Here is a 23,646-nt window from a genome sequence, read left to right on the forward strand (position 1 = left end):
TAGTACATTATCGGTTCTTGCAGAAAGTGCAGTCAAACATTTTTTGATGGCCGTAGTAAGGCTTTCCGGATTCGAAAGCGTTTTCTGCCAAGTTTTAATTGACTTTTGTTTGTTGTCTATTTGTTGATCTTTTTGTAACCGCATAAAAAATTGAATACCGGCAGTTCTTAATTCCTTCTATAGAAGCATTGGTAATCGTATACCTATGGGATATCTTAGTTGATTTCTAATGGTTTTCATTACTTTGAAATTAATTGTTTTAAAAAAAATAGCGAACTTTACAACTTTACTGTTTTGTTTTTTATTGTCTAATTGTTACCAAGCCTTTTTATTGAGTAGTCGCATATCTTTTCTGGTGAATTAAAATTTATTTTGTTTAATATCAATTTTGTCTGACGTTATTTTGTCTTTGTTATTAAGTGTTGTTTTTTAAAACGGACATGAATTTTTTGACGTACTTAAGTTTTGTTGTTGTTGTTTGATTTTCCTGTTCGTCTTGACTCGCTTTCTTAATATCTCCACATCTCATCGATATAATGCGCCATTATTGACCCCACCACTGAGTTATTTGCTTTGGAGGCTATCTTTTCGTTCATACACCAATTAAAAAAAAAATTTTCTATGTATCTATGGTTTTTCTATGTTTCTCATTTGGTAGACAATCATGCCAAAATTGTGGATGAGCGGGGTCGGAACCTTATGTGCAATTGCACATTACCGAGTCGCCTTGTTGGTTTTTACAGTCCTATTTGGTTTTTACAGTCCTATTTGGTTTTTACTGTAACTAATTTTGTTCGAAATCAGGCAGTGATCGGTTCAATAGTTACCAAAAATGCTAAATCCTTGATAGGTCTGTTATGAATATGACATAGGTAAAGTAGATCGTTAAGTTGATTGAACATCGGTAGAGGATGCGATTTGAGATTTTTTTTACTTGAATACATGATCGTTATCTACACACTTTAATACTCTGAACTGAAATTCCTCGATAAAATGCAGGCTTGATAAAAGATGGCATTGGAGGTGGTAGCAACGATAGGAAGTATTGCAGTTTTATATGTGCTCAACTTGACGTTCCGGGTAAGATGGTAACTTGTGTTTCGTCGGAATAAATTGAATGCCTTGTGTCCATCAGCCGATTTAGCACATGGTCATTAAAAGATAGTGAATCAGATATTACCACTTCTAGATCTGTAGATACTTTGGGGCAGCCAATTTCAACTTGGTCAAATGGAATGTTTTGGAGAGCCTCTGAACTGTACCTTTTTGCATTTGCTTACTGCAAGTTGCATTTTTCAGATACTCAGTCAGTGAAACTATTCAGATTTTCAGATCGTCCTGGATTTCGCGATCGTTGGCAGAGTAATATAGCGATTTGGCATCGTCTGAGAAGACATAAAGCAAACCAAATTTCATAAATCGTGCTATTAATGAAATGTAATCATTTTAGGACCACGGCTAATATTGATATTTTATGAGCTGCGAGTTCTCGTTTGCTACCAGACGACATAATTTCATTGCCTCACTTCATTCTCCGTCTGCATTGGCAGCTATTCCGTCATCAGTGTATCGACATAACACGATGGCATGAAGCTTGCAAGTTTGTTGTTGATTATGCAAATAGAAAGACATAGTCCTAATATGGTAATATGAACAAAAAGCTCAGCTTGGATGGCATGTGTGTTGCACTTCTGATTGGCTGCTGATTGATCAGTTATTAAGAAAACGTTGACTACTTAGAATCACATTACGTTGCAAACGGAGCTATACAAGTCAACTATTACATGCTTTGCGCGTTTTTCAAGTATTTGCAAGTAACTTTCTATAGTCCTTAGATTAAAGTATATAACCCGGTCAAGTATACAATTCATGGCTTCCACCTCCCCCCTCCCAGTGTAGATTACGGTAGATTATGATATTTTTTGCCATCTATAGGATGGCATATAACAATTTTAATGACTATCCGTTCTCACGAAACGTAGGCTTAAGCTTCGCTTCGCATGTCAAGACATTCAGCGTTCAACATAAGAACACCTTATGATTAAAGTGTAGCAAGGTGCTTGCGTTTTCTGAATACATACTCAATGTCTAGATACAAAGGAAACTTCGAATTTGAAGTACTTTTGAAGAAATTAGGAAGAATTCTTGTACTAGTTGTTGTTATGTTCTAGTGTCGGGTATTTACTTTTATGACATGCTACATTTTAACATGGGCTGTCAGAGATATTTCAGAAGTAACACTCGAAAGAATTTTGGTGAAAATTGGAGTTTTCCTAACAAGCCTTTCTTTATTCGGCCACTAAATTCAGCTGTTGTTATTTTAAAAGTTGAGACGTAACTTGTGTTGAGAAGTTGACAACGTATAACAAGCGATCCCTGTCAACCGCTACCCCAATTTTCGTAAGTGGGCGCAGGTTTTGCAAGTTTCTCTGATCTTTGTAAATACCATTCAGGTTTTTATTGTAGAGCAGTTTACTATGTTATGGGTCGTTATATTATTAGTGTGCCCGAAATATCTGAGTAAATAGACCCAATTTTTTTCTTTTTTGTTTTTGTAATCCCTTCCCTTTGCAAAAACCAACTCATTTACCTGAGTGCTTTCTTATTACCCAACTCAAATTTCATGTGAAAATGTTATGAAATGTTTATTGAAGAAACAATTACCAGGCGATTTTGATCCATAGATAAGTGGTTTTGATTGACCTCATAATAATAATAAAGAGGCTCGGTAATGTGCGTTCGCACATAAAGTTCCGACCCCGCTTATCTACATCTTTCACTTAATTGTCTACCAAATGAGGAAGAGTTAAAAAAAAATTAACATATCGACAAATCAATCAACAATTTACTAAATGAATAAACAATCTACCTTAGAAGGCCTACGAGACCTGTGACTACCATAACAAGTCTACCAGAAAAAACGGCGATAGAAATCAAACAATTACAAATATTAATTACGACCAAAACTCGGTGTACATTTTTTGTAAAACATCAATAACCAAATCAAAAAGACATCAGAAAAAACTTATACCAAATAAGATTAACCAATACTTCATTAAAAAGGGACTTTTCCTAAATATGGCTTGGTAACAAGTTGACAAGAAATGAGCAAAAGTTCAAAGTTAAATAAAACGTTGCTTTTTTGAAAAGAATTACTGTCAAACTGATTAGAAACATTATACATCAAATGAAATCATTGTGAAATTTTATTATACCTCCATAGAGAGCGATTGAGGCCTTTCATTATCCAGGACAAAAAGAACGACAAATACAGGCAAAAAGAAAAATGCACAAAAAAATTTGCGAGACATTTGCTCGAAAAAAATCTGCACGAAATTGATACCCCAGACAATCAAACATCAAGCTGCTCACTAAAAAATTGAAATATTTTTGATTGCATTTTTTCCAAATGACCAGAGGACCGCCGATTAGTGTGATACTGTGAAAAAAAACAAAGACCTGCAAAAATGGTCGAATATGCAAAAATCCGGATTTTTTTATGGAAACTGACTGTGCCAAGAGTAAACACCATCTGGAGAAAACAAAACGTTTATAAAGAGTAAATTTTAGTTCAAAAGATAAGGGATGTGACTTGTCTACAAAGATGCTAAGCTACCAGTTTATGGATTTGTGGAAATAAAATTGGCAAATCACAGGAACCCCTTGTCTTTTAAAGCACAAGTGATTTCTAATTTCAAAGCCAACATAATTTTTCTAATAAAAGAGTCGACAGTTTATCTTAGGTCTTCATTTGAAACTAATTGCCCCTGTTTTTATTGTGACTAAATCATAAGATTTCCAAATATTAATAACTACAAGCAGAACTAAATAATTTCACAAACAAATTTACAAAACCCCATTGCTGAAGCCATTAAAAATATAGAACATTAACCGCGAAGAATTTGAATCTTCATTTGCGTCTGCTTTTAATATCAAAAAGTTTTTTGTAAAACGACTATTTCAAAATGCCAAAAAAGAACTGCGAAATTTGAAAAAATGTATAAATTTCACAAAAATCTTCGGAAACAGATTGTCTAAGCCCTGAAGACATCAGTCAAAACATTTACCCAACGGAAAAATATTGTTTGTTTCAACAAATCATTAAAGAGATCTCTCAAAAATGAAGCTAAATTACAGAAATGATACAATCATGTAAAATACGAAAGAGAACGCAAACCAGAACAAAAAGGGATAAGTTAAAAACTTAATAAGTTAAAAAAAGGGATAAGTTTGAAAAAATTAAGTTTGAAAATCAATAAAAACCATTAGCTATATACCGATTTCTGTTATTAGACTCAATTATGTCTCCTTAGTTGGCCACTCAGACCTTTAACTAACCAAAATTTGGCATACGACAACGAAGTTTATCAACAAATACAGGGCAAAAATTTGTAACTAGCAAATTCTGCAGGAGATTGGTGTCACAGCCCTTTAAACTATATGTTATGAAAACAATAAACATGTTCGATTAAAAAGTTTATCAAAATTTTTTCAATTTTATTGTTAAGTAATGTGACAATTTACCAAACAAACAAAAACAACAGCAAAAACGGGCAATTGTTCACTAAAATGAAAAAATTTTGCAAGAAAACTCGTAGAACCAAAACCAAGAAACCGCTCAACTAATACAATCCAGCACAAATTTAATTTGTATTTAATGGGAAAGAAAGTTTGACCTGTATTTACTGAGTTATGCTAGACTTAGTAATCAGACTGCAAAAAGAATAACGATTGAAGGCCAAACACAAGAATTCAATTAAAGTTTACTAAAACTCTTCTTCAAAGCCCTAAAAACCATTAGGTTCTCTGAAAACAAAGTATGTCTACATTCGGCCTCATTTTTACTTAAATGGGAGCTTTCATTATTGAAGCCGTGAATAAGAATTTTTGTCGGTAATTAACATTAAAAAAACAAAAGCAATGTATTTTGAAAAAAAGCAGCACCAAAAAAATTTGAGAATTTTCTGATTGTAAGAATCCATGTTGATATCAAACTTATCCCAGATTTTGCCGCGCGCCCAACAAATTGCCCAAGTGTTCCAAATGTTTGCGAATTCATCGAAATGTCGAGTGAAATACTTCAAATATTAATAAAAAGAACGATGCATTTTGTATAATTATCGAGTTAAATTTGCAAAAACGACAAATTTTTATTTCCAGAAGACTTTTATGAGGCGTCGGGTTTCAACTAGCTCTCTTGCGAAAAAACTGAATTTCGAAAATTTTATTAATATTTTTAGCCAAAGAAATTCTAATCAAACAATTCAGAAACACTCTTCTATCTCTAACGGTAACAATAACACTTCCGTTAAAAATTTTAACTTATTTCAAATTACATTAGCAAAATTGTACCATATTTTAGCAGAAAATACTGAAAATGTAAAGAAAAACTGTCGAATATTCACAAAACTTTAAACCTCGATAGCTCCCTGTAAGAAACCGAAACTCGAAAAATTCTTATTATTTCCAAATTCTAGGATGTACGTGCTTTTCAACGATACCACTCACGATTCTCTACAATGAATATATCGATCGGCCAAAATTGTCTGAACAAAAAAACCTGTTTGAGTATATAGTTCCTCCCTCCGCACTAATGTGGAGGTCGGAACAACAAGTTATAAACTAGAAGGCTCGCATTATTCTGCAGGTGGCACAGAATTTTCCCGCATTCATATTTGACATCAAACAGTTTTATCATATTACTTCATTGGTACGCTATCAAAAAAAAACAATTGAATTCGTTTGAGACGTTTTAGCAGGCTTTAGGAAAACTTTCCGTTCGAAAGTTGATTGCATTGGATTTGACAGACTTTAGTGGATAGGTTTCGAAGATTGTTGCAATTATTCATCAAAACACTCGTGCTCTTTGAAAAATAAAACCCGACTGAAACAAATGCAACCAATGTGCCCCAGTTTTCGAAGAAACAGGGAAAAAAGGGGAAAACAAAATGAAAGTTCTCCGTTAGAGAAAGATACAAAAAAGTGATCAAATGGATTGCAGATGTATGTTGATTCTTATGACAATCATAGAACATTGAGTTCGTTGACAAGATTGAGAGCAGACATTAGACAAGAATCAAGGATAAACCAATAAAATAAATCTGAGTGAACAACTAAGATTGTGAGAAAGGTTTTCATGATGCTATTCACAAGTACTTTTCTGTCAAAGATGATAAAATTTCAAACAGAAAATACAAACAGAGTTGTACAAACAGAAAATATATTGATGGCCCAAATATGTAGAAACATTACTTCCTTTAGCAATCAGGGAAAAACTGAAAAAGGAAAAAAGGGACTTCCTGAAAACCCAAAGTACATTTTTTAACCAGATTTGAGGTTTCCGTTTTTCCCTTGACGTTCAAGATGCTGAGCACTTCAAATGTCTGTCAAAAAGTTCTGTCTAAAACAGCTACTCTCCGACCAACTGGCGCAGTGAAAGTGTACTTTTTGTCAATATTCGGTAGGTTTTTAGAACAATTTTGCTGCCAAGCAACCAAACCCTCTTAACATTGTCTCGACTTATTATTATAAAAAAAATTGTTTTTCAACTTCAAAATTTGTGCTGATTTGAAAAAAAGGAAATCATGGTGTTACTAGATACTTAGTATCATCAATTACTGTAGAAATTGATAGTTCGTATAACGACTGAAAAACCTATAATTTTTTTAAGAATACATTTGGGTGTAATTTTTTTTCAAAAGTTGATGCAGTACTGAGAAATTACAAACAGTTCAATCATTTTTAAACATTGAAGTACTATTTGTATCAGTTTTAACTGATACTAACGGATCATTGAAATAAGTTTAGAAGAGAAACTTTACTCACTAGAAAAACGATGTCATAAATTTCCAAGTTCATTGTTTCAATACAATTCAAGTTATCATATTCAACAATAGTCAGAAGAACAAAAGAAACCATAGCAAAAGGTTGATAAACACTAAACAATTGGGAAACAGGAACTAAGTATCCACTGTAGCAGTGCTACATACAATACAAAACTCAATCATTTTTAGTGCTATTTACTGCAATCCTACTGTGCTATTGACGTGGTCTATGTCGATTGAATGAATCAACAAAACAGACTATACCATCTGGCAAAAAGTATGAAACATCACTATAAAAAGCAGCGAATTTGAACTAGAAGCACTTTTTCCAACTCTACGAGGATACAATCCACTGGCTGGCGATTCAAGCCCAGCAGCAGAGGAATAGCCGCGAACAACAACAAGCTCAGCTGAGCGCGGCAGCTAAATGCTTACCGATATAGCTCGAGCAGTAAGGGCTAATACTTAGCTTATTTCCTCACATTAGTAGTACATACAACTATGCGCTATATTAGATCGTGATGACTGTAACTAAGTACTTGTATCCAATTCAAAATCTCTGTATCCATGCATAAATTTTACTCTTTAAAGCCACAGAAAATAACCAAACAAATTTTAGATAAATCTCGCTAGAAGAAAAACTCCTGTTTTAACGTTGAATTTTGGTCGTGATAACTTGTTTGGCTGTGATAGTTTCATATCAAATCCCACGGGCCGTACAGTGTCGGACACGTATTTGGATAAATACGCTAAACACAATAAACAGGTGCAGCTCTTTAAAACTCAAGTGGTTTTTTTGCAAAAAAATTTATCGTCATTCTGCAGTTCGTAAATACAAAATGCCAAAAAATTATCGAACCTTCGCGTAATGATTTGCTCAAGTATACTGGAACCGACCTAAGATTATGTCTCATAAACTTTTTTTGAGAAACAAGGTGCCTAATATTTCTTTCAGTTAAATTTCGGACCAATAGAGTTCTAACTAAACTTATGGAGATTCTGGGATGCTCTTAAAAACCAAAATATAGCACCACAAATGAAAAGGGCCTTGCATACAGTTCTTACAGTTCTCTTTCAAAATTGCGGAACATTTATGTCAAACCCTTAGTGAATGCAGATTAACAAAGTTAATTGCAACTAAAAAAATTTTACATCGATTTTGTCGATACAATTTTAAAAAATAGTAATTAAACTTGACGAAAGTTACGTTGTGAAAGTGTAGCCCCGGAGTATTAAAATTTGTTTCCGCTTAATTTAAAACTTTTTTCTCTTGGCTTCGACTAAAGATGTTCTTAAAATTAGAATTATTTTCTATTTTAATTATCTAGTCAGCTTAAACTCAGAAAATCTGTAACAGGCCATAAATGCTTGAACTTGAGTTTTTATTATTTTCATAGACATTCAGTAAAATTCTTTGCTCTAATTCAACATCCTGTTTGACCCAAAAACTTCCATGTTATGCAAATTTAACTTAGTATTTAACTCAAAAGATTAAATCCGTGATCATACCACCTAATTAAACTATGATATGTAAGATAGAAGTTTTGAGAGGTTTTACTGATTCGAGCAAATTGGCGTGTGAACTTAACACTTACTAAAGCCGCCCCTACGTCCCTTAATTCAAACAAAGTTCACTTTCACTTGAATCGAACCCAAATTTACGGGTGATTAGCTGCTTTAATTTCACAATTATTGGGCACCACTTTTCCCTAGCTGCTAATTTGACCAAACACTTTTATAAGCGACTGAATTTGAGTAAATATTTGCCCAAGATATCAAACGGGGCCATAATTCTCTTAAGTTGACCTGAGCTCGTTAAAATCTTGTCAAATATAGATCTATTTTCTTGTTCTTAACAGCAAATTTTGTGATCTCAACAGTTTCTTACAAATTCTTTCGCGTTTTAGATATCGCCAAGTCTATTTAGTTTTGCTTTAGTTTCGTACTTATTCTACCACCGAGCTTAAGATGATATTTTTACTTCCTGTTATTAAAGACAAAACGTTTCATGTTCTTAATAATTCTTCTTAACAGCTGATTGTATTAAGTTGTGTTATAAAATATTGACACAACAAATTTCGTCTTAACTGAACAAATTTATTCTGTCTCAAAATTTTAGTTAAAATAATTTTGCTGACGTAATTTGACAACTTCGTATTTGGAAAGCGAGGTAATAAAAAGTCACGTTGTTCAAACATTCTTTTACAAGCCTTCTGGTGTGATTTTTGCAAGACCACTCAAGCTATCTTTGTTGAAATAGTGAAAAAACTTCTTGACATTGATAGGAAAAACATTCAACTTCTTTGCACCCCGATTCATTTGACCCCTCACATCTTAACCCCATATAATTTAAATCCCGCTATCGTTCCACTTCTCTGCCATTTCACCACGCACATTAGCAGTCGGCACTACAGGCATTTTTTCTTTTAATTAAGCGGATAACTTAACCCCATGTTCGGCTGTGATAGTTTCAAATCAAGTCATATGGGCCGCTGAGTTATGGCCACAGCCCTCGAGGCATGGTCAAAGAATGGTTTTGACTAACTTAATAGCGCCAATTATATATCTGGATGAGACAAAAGAGGCGTAAAATGATAGAGGGATGAAAAAATGGGGCCAAATGATAGGGGGTTAAATATATAGGGGTGAAAAAGCTCCAGACCGATGTTTGAGATTTTTACCATAGATGAGGTTAAAATTTGACCTGAAATTGGATTGAAATTTGTTCAAAACTTTCTTCCAAGGAAGTGATTTTCTTAAAAACTTATTTTGTAGGAATTAAGGAGCCTCTACTTAAACTAATGCCAGAGCACTCAATCCAGAATGCCCTCAAGCAATCAAACAATCAAAAATTGTGTGAAAAAATAGGAAGTGGCGCTAGCATAAAGCTATTCCATTTTTTTCATAGAACCGCCAGCATACTGACAGGTTCTTATCGCTCTTAGTTCTGAAAGGTTCCTTGGCTGACAATTATCAAATTTCAGTCATGAAATCTATCTTTTGATGTGCGTTAACCAAATGCTGTATTTGAAATATAAGCAAAAATTTGCAACACGGATATGTTGAGCATATCGATTCGGTTACAGGGAAAAACCACAAGACACCCAACCAATTTTAGATAGGTAATCAACTCCCATGGAAATCCCTCCCAAAAGTGTTTGAAATATTTTCTCATAAATGCGCGTAGCATACAAAATAATTATGAACACCTTTCGAATTTGCTTCAACAACTAGTTTTGCAAACTATACTTATAGTAACCGAAACATGGATTTCCGAGCAGCAGGACACTAATTTCAATATTAGTAGTAAACATTTTTTTTACAAAAAGCTCGATCAAAACAAGCGGTAGTCCAGCGAGGTGGGGGTTTTGAAGTATGGATCCCCAGACACTCCAATGTTAAACGTAAGAAAGAATTGATATAGCTAATGCAAATTTTTCGAATCAATGTGGCTCGAATTTCTGAACATCTGAAAAATGAATGTTTAGTGAATATTTCTTACAATCCGGGTAAAAATCTTTCCAATTTTTTTGAACGAGTTGAGTGCTGAAGTATCTAATGCATATTCCTTAACAAACGATCTCCTTCTTTTTGATGACTACAACGTTGACCAATTCAAAAAAGAAAGAATTACTTAATAACTTTACATCTGGTCAGGAACTTAACCCAACAAATGTGGACTCTCCCACTCGCATCAGCAAACCTAATCAATCGCTTCTCGATCACTGCTTTATGACAAAAAGTCAATTTGTAGAATAGAAATTTTGTTTGCCGCCCATTGAGGTTGACCACAACATCTTATTTTATGAGAGTAATTAAGAAATGATAGGGAGGAACGAAGATAGATATTTTTAGAAGAAAAAAGAAATTTTTCTCGGGGGAGAAACTCAACAGGGATTTGGTTTTTGCGGACTGGCGACCTAAGTATCAACAGGAAAATTGTGACGAAATGTTTACAAAACTTAATAAATTATTCGAAGTATACTTGATCAACAGGCACCTATACAGATCTGTGATTCTTCAATAAAACAAAACAAAAAAAGTGACAAACCATCGATTTCCAAGGAGCTCAAAAAATAATAGCAGAAAAACATCATTTGTACAATCAATACAAATTTTCTCATAAATACGATGCATTTGACGAGTTCAAAAAATGTGGTAACCTAGTGAACCAAAACTACAAGATGCACACAAATATTTTGTTGAGTTTATTTAATCAAAATGAAACATCGAAGCGGTAATGGAATTTCATCAATAAATAATTTGGAAACCAAAAGCAAGGTATTAACGTGTCTGAAATTAAAACAGACGGAGCGAACACCGCTGATAAAAAAGCAATCTGCAATGCATTTAATAAAATTTTTGCAGAACTGGGCAAATATTCTGGTATTTTCGTTCCTCTCAATATCTATACGTTGCGCCACTGTTCTGAAAAATTCAAATTTTTAGTATTGACTTTAAAAGAAGTCTACAAAACCATTGACAGTTTAGAGAACAGTAGATCAACGGGTCCAGGATTTGTCCATGTGTGGGTTTTAAAGGCGGTAAAATACGCAATTGGTACTCATTCTCAATTTATTTTTAATGAATGTATTCAAAACAGTGCCTCTCCAACTTTTCTAAAACATGCATATGTCACACAAGTTCACAACAAAAGGATCAACAACATAAGTGTGCAACTATCAACCAATTTTGGTCACATCATTTTTTGGTAAATTTTTGAGAGGCTTCTTTTTTCCAAATGATGGATCACATTTATAAAAACAATCTGTTGAATAAAGAGCATTTTTGATTCCAAAACAAAAAATCTTCAACAGATGCAGTATTGTTTTTTCGTTAATCATGGAGTACCGCAAGGCATAGTATTAGACCCCTAATTTTTTATTTATACCTTAACGATTATTCAGAAAAAATCAAAGGTGACTTTGAGCTTGTTCACTTTGCAGACGATACCAGTTTTTATGTCGATATGAAAAAGGAGAAAAAATTGCAAAAAAATTGAAAATATTTTATTGAAGACGGACAGTTAATTGAAGGAAAATCAACTCATTTTGAAAGCTGATAAAACAGAACTACTTTATTTTTCTACCAGGGACGAATTATAACAAAATGTTACCTTTAACCGAAATTTAATAAAATCTGCAGCGAGTTGTCGTTATCTAGGAATATACCTTGACTGTAAATTGACTTTTGAAGCAGAACTAATTGTATTTTTTTAAAGAATGGCGGCCGCCATTCGCTCACTACATCTGGTTAGAAACCATATACCTTTGGAAGTCAGGCGGCAACTGTGAAACATCAAGTTTTCATATCTTAAGTCCTCTCTCATTTGTCTTTCAATGGAGTTTTTTCACAAGCATTGTCACCAAAAACATACAGCGTATAAATCGACAGATTAATTGGGGGGATGAAAGTGTGTTATATGCGGCGTGAATTCGATCATTGTAGTAATATCCTTATCAAATGGCATGTCCTACCAGCTGAATTAATTACTTCAAAGTTAAGTATACTGAAACACCACACACACTTGAATCAGAGGATAGTATCAGAAACATTTAAGAAATGTGCAAACTGCCTACAGTTAAAGAGAACAAATGGACAAAACAGCTGATAATAAGAACGCAAAAATATACTAAGCAGAGTAAAAGATCTTTGATTTTGAAGAGCATACAAAAATGGAATAAGTTACCCTTTAAAGTAAGAGCGACGGAGAACAAAACTCTTTTCAAAAGAACTTTAACAGAGTTTTTGCAACGTCAGCATGAAAATATTCCAATAGATAGACAGCTAGGATCATTCGTGTCTTATTTTATTATATAATGGAACGAACAGCTTAATGGGTAACATTAATTAATAACCAGAACATTAACGTATAATTTTAATTATTTCATTAAATATTCCTGATTATTCTGAAGGCATGTAAATTTTAACCTTTCGGTTATATTATTAATTTACATGTTTGAAAAAAATGAATTCCCACGGATTTATTTCCATGGGGGTTTATTTCCGTACGAGTTTTTATTTCCTATCTAAATTTAAGTGGTAAGGGGGGGGGGGGGGTTCCGCGGATTTTTTTCTGAAACCGATCATCAATGCACTTAATAATAAGACGTTAACGTTTTAGCAAAACTTACTTTCAGCATTTCGAAAACTTTGTCAAAATTGACATTAATTTGCATCTGTTAGAGAGTTTGTCTTTTGATGCGTCAGAGATGTTATTTTCACCAACAAAGTTTTATGCCCATGTTTTTTGTGAATTCTGAATTTTCTTCAAATTAACAGCATCAAGTAAACAGTTTTTTCGGAACTTCATTATAACCAAGTTCACGGTAATATAGTGAAACTTAATGACAAAAAACATCAGTTAAAACAAAACTTGAAAATGAAGCGCTTTCTAGTAAAACAAAAAATGAAGTCTACAACTCAAAGAAAATTCAGTATGTTTGCTGTTAAAGACGGCACCTCTCCGACCCTTTTTTGTTTTCATTTGAATGCATTCCAAAAGCTGGTCCATTTTTATTCGGATTGGTTCTCCGTTCACAATTTTAAGCGTACATTTGCTCACAAATTTTTACAAAGACCTCAATAAAGTTAACAAAATGCTGTTTGTTCCTCCTTTAATTTCTATCAGAAGCGTGACCCACAGTCTGTTAGTATGACAATTTGATGAAAAGCGTAGCTCCAACATTTGGTCTCAAAAAACAAAAGAGCTGAAGGTTGTGTTTTCACGTACCGCAGTTATCGTGTCGCAGTTATCAATTTTGCGCCTATTGGGTATCATAACAAATCTAGAAGTTTTGTTAAAATGAGATTGACATGAATACTTACACTCATAGCAAACAAAAAAATTAATATAGAAGGCTTATAGAAGGCTGCATATCCATGACCTTATGCCAAAGTGATTGAACTTGAAATTTTGACGCTTGAAATATCGTAAATTAATTAGTTACTGCGCTATAGTGAAATGAAAACTATCAACAATTAATGTTTCCCAAGTGTTCTCATTTTGATACGTCTTCTGTACCTTTGAAAACTTTTCTCCGAGCGTAATTACGCGTCTCAAATCTTAGTTTTACCATGCAATATATCCAAATTTAACAGCCGTGCTTGTTTTTTTGAAAACTTCGGCTTTGAGATGCATTTTCCGGTTGTCACTTGGGTCCAATTGCTCCCATTTCTGATGTTTTTGTGACTATCGAACATTTGTCCGAAAAATTGCACATGATGACTTAAATTATAGTTCTTCAGTTAATTTGCGATGTTTTTGTCGGAAAACCGTCGTAATTTCACTCAAATGACAACCGAAGACGTTTTTTAAAGCTCAAGGATTCATTAGCAGAAGTAAACAAAAACAATAAAACGACTGTTATCTCTCACGCAGACTTGACTAAAAAATGAACCGAATAGTTTTCGCGCCTAATAATTGGCTACAGTCTTGGCATCCCAATAATTGGCATCCGACAGATGCCCGTGTCTTGTGGAAGATTGAAAAATTGATTAAATTTGAGTTTTAAAAACGGGTTCACAAAGTTTTCTCAATTCGAATTTGTTCTTTTGCAGCTGAGCTGAATCAAGCAAAGCTCTGAAAGCAACACGTTTCAGTCGGTTCGAGCCATTTGTTCAAGCTAAATAGGTCAAACAAATATTTTGAGACTGTTCACCGTAATATTTACTACCACGGTTTAGTATTACAATAATATAACAATATTTGTAATTTCAGCAGAATTCATGCATTTTCTACATTTTTACTTTCCGCTTTCTACAATTTGTTAACTGGAAAGTAGTGATTCATAAAGAAAAGAGACTTAGTTTGGTGAGTCGCCACACATGCCTTTTGTTAAACATGTTTTTTCCACTTTTAACCTCAATTTTTTCGTAGAAATAGTTTGAGTAAACATTATCGATCAAATTCACGCTCTTTAGGGTAGATAACAGCGTCTCAAAACGTAAACGTTTTTTTTTTTCGAAATATACAATCCATCCCAAAAAATTGAAACATAGTCTTTAGCATAAAGTTGAAACGCCATCGAACGTTTCAAAGGTCAAAGTTCGAACTTAAAACACGCATATATTGCAATATTAATGTTCATAAACATGCCTAGAGTTTTTCGAACGTTCGCTAGCGTTTCAACTTTTTCCTACGGAATATATTTCAACGTTATGGGACACGCTTTTCTCAATTCTTAGTATTGGAATTGAAGAATTTAATGTGGGTATAGAAATCCGGTTTCTCCCTTACACCCCCGCGCTCTAAGTTTTAAGGTTAATTTTTTCACATAACTAAGTTGAGTTGAGTTGAGTTGAGGTTGAAAAAAAATCGATCAAATATAGTGGTTTGTTCAAAAGACAGTGAAAAGGTTATCTAAGCATTACAGAGTTTGCATACATCCAATTTAAATTGGTTTCCTGTTTGGAAAGCTAGAAATCCGGTCTACCCTTACCGCCCCCGGTTCTAATTCCACTGAAGAAAAAAACTGCCCATAACTGAATTTAACACTTTTCGGCGCTTTTTATAATAGTGGCGGATACGCCAGTATTACTATCTGTGGCTAACTATTTCCACAGAATACTGACCAAATGAAGAAAAAAAATGGCGCATAATCTGATCAAGCAGTGTTGTGTGAATTGATTGCCCATAGGTGTGTTGGTGGTGTAAGAAAACAAGTCCTGTTTAAGTTTATATTTTTCCATATTTATGGGTCTAGTCTATACGCGTGTATTTACCAAGCAACAACTGGGGTTTTATTTCCACAGTCAACTTTTTCCCTTTTTTATCAATAACTTTAGCTAACCCTGAAAGTAATTTTAAATCTTATTCTTAACTATATTTAAGTGAAATAGCCGGTCATTATGACGATAACAAACTGTTACTTACTGGCAACTTGCTTATTGCTGATTGCTGTTGTTTATCCCAGTTTATCAGTTGTTGATTTCGAAGTTTTGGAGTTCATTAACAAACGGAACCCGGGTGAAAGTTACATGTACGATGGCGATTCGCTAAAGTTTATTATTGTTCCTATCGGAGGTGGAAGTTTGACGGATGTGGTGTGTGAATCTGTTCACGGGAATATTGTGAATGTGAAGAGATTATCGCAGAGTGGAGAAAATGCTACTTTTATGGTCACAACAAAGAGAATTGGTGAGTACTTATATTTTATTGAATTTTGGGGGAACTTATATCTTACTGAAAACTTTTATCATAACTTTAGCTTAACAATGTCTGTCTCATGTTTATCAATATCTCCCATGTTTTGTAAAGAAAGATCTGGTTTTACTTGACAAGATATAGCAAATTATGTAAGATCTACGTATAGAAACGGCGGATCTATTCCGTTTCATCCTCCCCAGTGTTTTTATGACCCCCAGTTACAAATTATATATTGTTACATAGCAGGTTATTATATACGAAAACAGCACGTGCGCCTGGGGATCATAAAAAATTTTAGCTCACTAAGCTGGGGGAGGGGGGCAAAACAGAATAGATCCGAAATGGCAATACCTTCTTTTCAACGCATCAAGCGTGCATATATTTAAGGCATTCACCACCAGCCTTCCATAATCTTGCGGCTTTTAGCGCTGACACCACTTGTATTTCAAAACTACACCAAAACCTGAATTATAAAAAACACCTATGCGGTCTTTTTCATTCGGGTGCCACCAGGGATCTTAGACGGTAAGCAAAACTTTTTTAATGATTTTTAGCAGGCTCTCTTATGATGTTTTGGTTTGAAGATTGGTTCGTATTTCGTCAGCAACCCCTTTAAATATAGTTAAGAAATTTTTTCGACCTTTCCATGTAAATTTTAATAATTCTGTACATAATTAAAAAACCGAATTTGATCAGCTTAGAGATTTCTAAATTTGCACTTTTTCTAACGAAGCTGTAGTTAACGCCTCTGGCGTGGAAGAGAAAGATGGGAAAACTGGAAGACAATCAAGTCGACGTACGTACAACGGCTGAGCATGCGACGTTGTCCGAACGGTTGCAGCTCTGTCCTAGCAGTAGTCTGTTAAAAATTCGAGCTAGCCTTTGAAATTATTACACGGAGTCTTTACCTCCTTCGCAGCAGGCGTTTACCACTTGGTTCTATGGTCTGTTGTTAGAACGTATTCTTTAATCCAACGCAACTAATTTCGGATAGCGCATGATTGCGCACTGGAGTAACTTTTGCGGTGCTCATACTTATCGCTGCCAGCCTTAACCGGTATTCTACAGAGGGGAAACAATTGATCAACACCAGTTGCTTTAATAGCAGCTAAAAAAACAGCCAGTGTAATAAATTTTAATGCTTGATCGACACCGGAAAAACACATCAGCTTTAGACTACGAGTTTATCACACTCTTTTATCGCCACTGTCACTAAGTAAACAATGGCGATGAAAGACTGGTGATGAACTCGTAGTCTAGTGATGGAACTGTTTGATAAAGTTGTAGTCTAAACACGAAGATGATTGCAACAGTTGTTGATTGAAAATTTTAGCACATGGTTGTTATCGCCCTCGAAGTTATCATATTACCTCGGCTTCACCTCAGAGTTTGATAATTTCTCGGTGGCGATAACAACGTTGTAGTAATATTCCTTTCCCGAGAAAGATAGTTGGCGTTACAGCGTTAACATTGCACTGATTTTGACTTATGGGCGTTAGTTGACGCATATAAACTGCCTCCTCCACAAGAAAAAGGTAGTTTTCATTATATGATCCAAGACGCCTTGTGAACATAGAAATGTTTACATTAAGAATATAAATTTCCGTGAAAATCTCTCATAGACACTCTGCATTGAACAATTCGACATTACACAATTGCAGGCAGTTTTCAGATGCTATGGTGACAATGTTCCACTTACAAAATTTCCCTGAGTTTATTCGGCGATCAAGTTAAGTTATTGCCATCGTCTGACCACAACATTGCAGGTAATATTATACGAGACACGAACCTCTGAACTCCCAATTTCAGGAATAGGTGTCCAGGGAAGCATTTATCTCATTATGGACAGCGCGGTTTGTAAGTTAGTGAAGAGGAGTCCCTTACACTTTTTGAATTGTATGGCAGACAGTTCTATAAAACGACAAAAAAATAAGATGTTGTTTAATTAAGCACTTACTGAAATAAATTAATAGCAAACGAGTATTTAAGAAAAAAAATTTATTTTTTTGCTTTGCAAAATAAACTAAATACAAGCTACTTATCCCTATTTCAACTTTCTTAAATTTCGTGTAATAATAACAAAGAGTGTTTAAGATAACCCTTTGAAGAAAATGAAGGTTGATTGACTTCGAATTGTGATAGTTTAAAATAAAGAGGCCGGAATGCTCCCACCCCGCTCATCCACCTTTTTATTTGTCTGCCAACTGAGGAAGAGATTGAATGCTTCCAAATATTCACAAACTGTTCAGCAAACAACTAAGTGATAAAAATAATACTGGATTGGGAGGGTTTACGAGACTTCCCATTAACGAGAGTACTAGATAAAACATTATAAAAAACAAAAAGTAGCAAATAATAATCACAACCAAAACCCGATGTCAATATTTTGAAAAAAAAAATCAACAAAACGAATATGGAATCAGATAAAATCAGAATTCAACTAATTAACCTATACATCGTTCGATAATATATGAGACCTGTCTATAATTAGACTCGGTAACAGGTCGACAAATATCAGTAAAATGGGCAAAGTTAGATTATGCGTTTCTATTTTTGAAAACATTCAATTTAAATAGATTTAAACCAATACATATCAACTCATTAAGAAAGTCAATTTATACTTCACAGGAAGCTTTTGAGACTTCTCATTATTCATATTTTGTCAGACGATTACAACACGAACGGCAAAAACGGAAAAAACAGGTCAAAGTAACAAGGAACTGTTGTCGCAACAGTTAAGATCATAGGCTATTCCTGAAGAACATTACATTTCTTCAGTTGCCAAGAAACCATTAGTTGAAAATAAAATCATTGAAGGATTGAATAACAAGAAAGAGGATGCAAAATTGATGCCCTAGTGGTAAGCTGCGACCTGTCAGTACTGAGAACAAACTACAGAAATGACAAAAAATGATGAAAGCGTCTTTATAATACAAATATTTTCTGGAAATTGACCAAATTATAGTCTTTCAACTTAAAACCAGAGTAGATTAAATTAAGGAAGTTTAGGAAGCAAGCTGTGATTACTAATAATGAGACTGAATCATAAGATGACAAAAAACAATAAATAAGGGCAGAACTCAAAATTTCATGAAAAACTCATCAAAACCATAGTGTTTAAGCCATCCAAACTTTAGGGTTGAAAACTACCGAAATTTTTAAATTGACAAAAAAATTTCGAATTTTTTGCGTTGGTCTACTTTGAATTTTAGTGGGTCTTCTTTTCAATTGTTTTTTGAAAAGACAACAAAAAATCACTTATTTTTTTACAGTATCGAAAACTCTGACAAAACATCTCTCAAAAACGTGATAAACACCAGAAATATTGTTTTGAGCAACAGGAAGTCGATGAGCCCTGTCAATGATGAGGCTAAGTTACTTGCGGACGACAATTAGAACAAAAAATAGAAAGTGAAAAAATATTTCTGAAAAAAATATATTGAAAATCAAGAAAACGGTTAGCTATTTACTGAAATCAGTAGAAACCTAGAAAATTTCACTTTTTTGTCAAGAATATGCATGCCGTATGACAACAACGAAACGATTATTAGAGGCGAACCAAAAAAAATTTTGCGAGAGAACGGATTCGCAGCAATAAAAACTATAAGCTGACGGCTGAAATCTATCAAAAAATTTCTTTGCGCTTTCTTTCCATGCCAATGGGAGTTTTTTTATATGATAATTTTAAAAGAGAACAAATAAAAAACTCAAATATAGGTAAATATGCAAAAAAACACAAAACGTTTTTGAAACTTAGTAGAAAGAAAACCAAGAAACCATTGATTAGTTAAGTAAAAAATCGTTATTGGGTTTTAAATCACGTGGAATAATTTTTGCCCTCTATGTTTTGAGACTAAGCTACATGTATACACAAATGTAATTTAAAAAATTGGCACACTTCAAAACTTAATTGACATTTAAAAAAAACAATCATTTTCAAAGTCGTAAGAGGCATTAGATGAGAATTGAACCCATCTTATAGGTTCAGCTTGAACTCCCTGAAAACCCAATTGGATATTTTGTTAATAAGAAATAATCATGAGGTTGAAAAGGAATAGCAAGCAACAAAAGCAAATTATTATTCTGTTTGTTTCCAAATTAGATCAAATAGCAAGTGAAATGTTTCTTCTAGCCAAAATTAAATGATTCATTTTAAAAAATTATTGAGTTATTTTTTGAAAAAAGACAAAATTGACAAAGACTACTATGCGAAGCAAAATTACAAATAAATTTTTTTCTGTAGTTTGCAAAGATTGTTACAGTGGATGTCAGATATCTACTTCCGGTATATTCCGGTATTGTTCAACGCCAATCTGTCAAATAATGGGTCAACACCAATCGGTCAGCCCAGCCCACTCTATTGCTAACGGGAAAACCAATAACATTTTTGCCAACAATTTTGGTCAAGAAATACGGAAACTCAATAAAAACAACGGATTTTTATCTACTATTTACAAAAATTTAAACTTCGATAACTCCCTTTAAAAAACAAAAATGCAAAAATCTTGTTATTTCTGTTTTCTACGGTAGATGCGCTTTCTAATGACAAGAGTCGCAATGCTCTACGATGAATATATCGATCGGTCAAAATTGATTGATCAAAAACACCCATTTGAGTATATAGTTCCTCCCCCCACAAGTGGGTCGGAACAAAAAGTGTCTGAGAAACAAAAATATATAATTCATAACGGATAATTTTATTACCAAAGTATCAGAATCACCAAAAAGATACAGATACAAGTTTCGTCTCCCTTTCAGCTTTCTCAAGTGTCCGTGTAATGATAAATAATTTATGATGCTTTGAAATTTTATAATTTAAATTAACGTCGAATGGTTACTGCGATCACAATGTTGCTTAGGAAGAGAAAGAAGCATAATTCATAACGGGGGGCTCAATTGCTTCCATTTTTTAAATTTCATCTAAAATTTTAATTTTGCAAAGTTTCCACTTTCTGACGCAACGTAATAAAGAGTAGAAAAATATTTCAAAACTTAACTATTTCGTTTTTTTTCCGTCCACAAACACTTAAAAACAGGCTTAAACTCCCTTAAATAAAGGCTTAAATAAACTCCCTTTTCAGCTTTCTTAAATGTCCGTGTAATAGTAAACAGAAGGCAAAAATTAAGATAATGTTTTGAATTTTTTTGAAAATGACAGCTAACTTCAAATTGTGATATACTTTACTAACAATGTCACTCCGGAAGAAAAAATTATAGTTGATAACGATTTGCGTAACTGAATTATCTCACAGACTGCTTTCTTAGAATTTTTAGATATACTTCTTCGTTGACCATGATTCTAAAAAAATTCCGCCGGTTAAGTATCGTGCGTTGGAGTTTTTTCGCTGATGAAAAGTTAAAATTTTGAACGACGAACTAATTGAACGACAAGTTCATTATATTTAGATATAAAATATGAGGATTTTCAGAAAAATTGTTTATCAACATTAAGTGGATTTTATTTTCGAATTAAAATTCTTAAGTCTTTTGAAGCAGATTGACTTCACTCGATAAAGCTGCACGTTTAAGGCAATGAGATCATCTTATGTGAAGACCGAAAATCTTCTCCAACGGTAAACACAGTCGATGGAGAACCCAATCAAGACCCCCAAGAGGACAACAAACTGCAAGTTGACGTCACAGTGCTATTGGAACCCACGTGGCTAGACCCAATTTTCTCTTACATTGGGATGACAGTTTTGATCTTGTTGAATGTTCTGTTTGGAACTGAGATTTCTCTGAGAGATATCAGATTTATACTAATGAGGCCGAAGCCTCTGATTGCAGCTGCTCTGTGTCAGTTCGTGATTTTACCACCTGTAAGTAGAAACTGATCTTATACTATCAACTTCCCCCCCCCCCCCTCTCATCACTTCTCTTCTATCCTCTCCTCCCCCTCCTCGCCTCACCTTCCATCCAATCCCTCACCTCACACCCCTTCCTCTCAACCCGTCTCATCCCAGCCGGTCCATTCCCCTCCCATGTCATCCCATCCCACGCCCCTCACCCCCAGCGGTGGCTCCTATGACCCCACTATCAATAACAGTTTATATAGCAATTTACTCTTTACCGATTTGCTTAAGAAGAGAGTAAAGGTTTTTAGAACAACCGAGCGAGACAATATTATAGGGTTCTAACTTGAAACTAAAATGTTGGACGCTATTGAAAAGAGCTTCCCACAACTTGAGTTAAATGATAGGTACGGCAATAAAGGATTCTCTCAAAAGTGATTTTGGAAATGGGATTTGTCGAATTGTATCGACTGAAGATTTATCTGTCGAGGTTCGAACTCTTGCTGTTTTTCTACTAAAAATTGAAGACATGGGTGAAACTGGATTTTGGCCTATGATTGACACCAGAGCACTAGCAAGCTCTGGGGAAAAGCTATTTTCGTAAAATTTGGGTATGAGTTTCTCTTCATCAAGGCATAAAAATTGAAAAAAGAAGCAGGAAGAAACTGCAGAAACTGCTGCCAGGATCTTTTTATCTATTTTTTTAATCTTAAGGGAATATTAAGAAATGCATTTTTTGTAAAAATGAATTATATAAGCATTTATTCAAAAAATTGCGGCGAAGTAGGAATTTATTTGTGAAGTTATCACAAAATTAGCTGAGTACAAAATGACTAAAGATAGTATAGCAGGTGAAGGTGAAGATGTTATGGGGGCTTCCTCAACAAAGTAAAAGAGCTTGTTCAGTGAACAGGTTTCGGTGTTCAAGGCCACACCCAACCAAAAAAAGGGGCAACCAAATTAGTTTTTCGAAGTAGTATTGTAGCAAAACTTGAGGACGACAAAAGCCTTCTGAATAGTTGTATTGTCCATGGATATAGAGGATCAAACACCAAAGAAAAAATCAAAATAAAAAATTTCTACTCCAACATAAAGATGGAAACTTGTTTTTAAAAGACGGAACTAACAACATAGTAAAATTTAATAAATCTGCTAGTGATATCTTTTCAAAATTAAACGAGTTGGCTATAAAATGTAAAAACAACGTTAAACCGGACTTGTTTGCAATTGACTAGGTTCCACTCGTAAAAAATCCTCTCACTAATAGTGCCGAAAAAAATGTTATTGATGAATTCAATGAGTTGTGTAACTGCTGGAGAAGTTTGATAACGACTCAAGCTTCCAAGACCTTAAACCCAACGAATTTCTTCGCAAAACTCCTCACTCTAATGGAAAGCTGCAGGTCTACAGACAACCTTACAACAATTGTGTTCACCTAAAACATTCTCGTAACGTACCAATGCCTAAAAACCTACTAAGTTACCTTCTGACAACCTCAACTAGTTACACGTATATGCTGGCTGTAAAAGATAATTTATTGCGTTAAAAAAATTTGTAGCAACAAATAATATTAATGCGCAGCCGATGGACATTTATTGAAAACCGTAGCGCTAAACTAATTTGTATAAAACTTGCCAAACTCATTCTTATTTTGAACTAAATCAGTCATTGCTTAAGTTTTGTTGGTTGAAAAGTGTGACGGATCCAAGGCTCAGCTTTAAAATACCAATAATCTGGTTGATTCTGTTAGAAAGATCGGTGGTCTTTCTTCCACCCATGCTCTGGGGTTGCAATTAAAGAATCGATCTGCCAGGCAAGAAGCACTCAAAACATTGTCTTCAAATTGTAATAATTTTAGTTTCAATTTTTTGCTCAATTTATT

General features: G+C 34.1%; 2 protein-coding genes across 3 annotated transcripts in view; one reads left to right on the forward strand and one right to left on the reverse strand.

Moving 5' to 3' along the window:
• LOC142353713 (importin-8-like) overlaps positions 1–23,646 on the reverse strand; it is a 371,797-nt gene that overhangs the window by 119,677 nt on the left and 228,474 nt on the right. The gene's annotated exons all lie outside the window — the stretch shown is intronic.
• The window catches only part of LOC142353712 (ileal sodium/bile acid cotransporter-like), an 88,656-nt gene continuing 73,664 nt past the window's right edge, over positions 8,655–23,646 (forward strand). The window contains exons 1-3 of one of the 2 annotated variants that reach the window (XM_075406043.1): positions 8,655–8,994; positions 15,464–15,963; positions 21,502–21,791. In XM_075406043.1, the coding sequence (XP_075262158.1) occupies positions 15,675–15,963; positions 21,502–21,791 (579 nt within the window). In that variant the 5' untranslated portion in view covers positions 8,655–8,994; positions 15,464–15,674. The remainder of the gene's footprint in view (positions 8,995–15,463; positions 15,964–21,501; positions 21,792–23,646) is intronic. The other variant, XM_075406044.1, reaches the window with a different exon arrangement.

Source organism: Convolutriloba macropyga, chromosome 14, assembly GCF_964194025.1.
Source record: "Convolutriloba macropyga chromosome 14, txConMacr16.3, whole genome shotgun sequence".
NCBI classification, from domain to species: Eukaryota; Metazoa; Xenacoelomorpha; order Acoela; family Convolutidae; genus Convolutriloba; species Convolutriloba macropyga.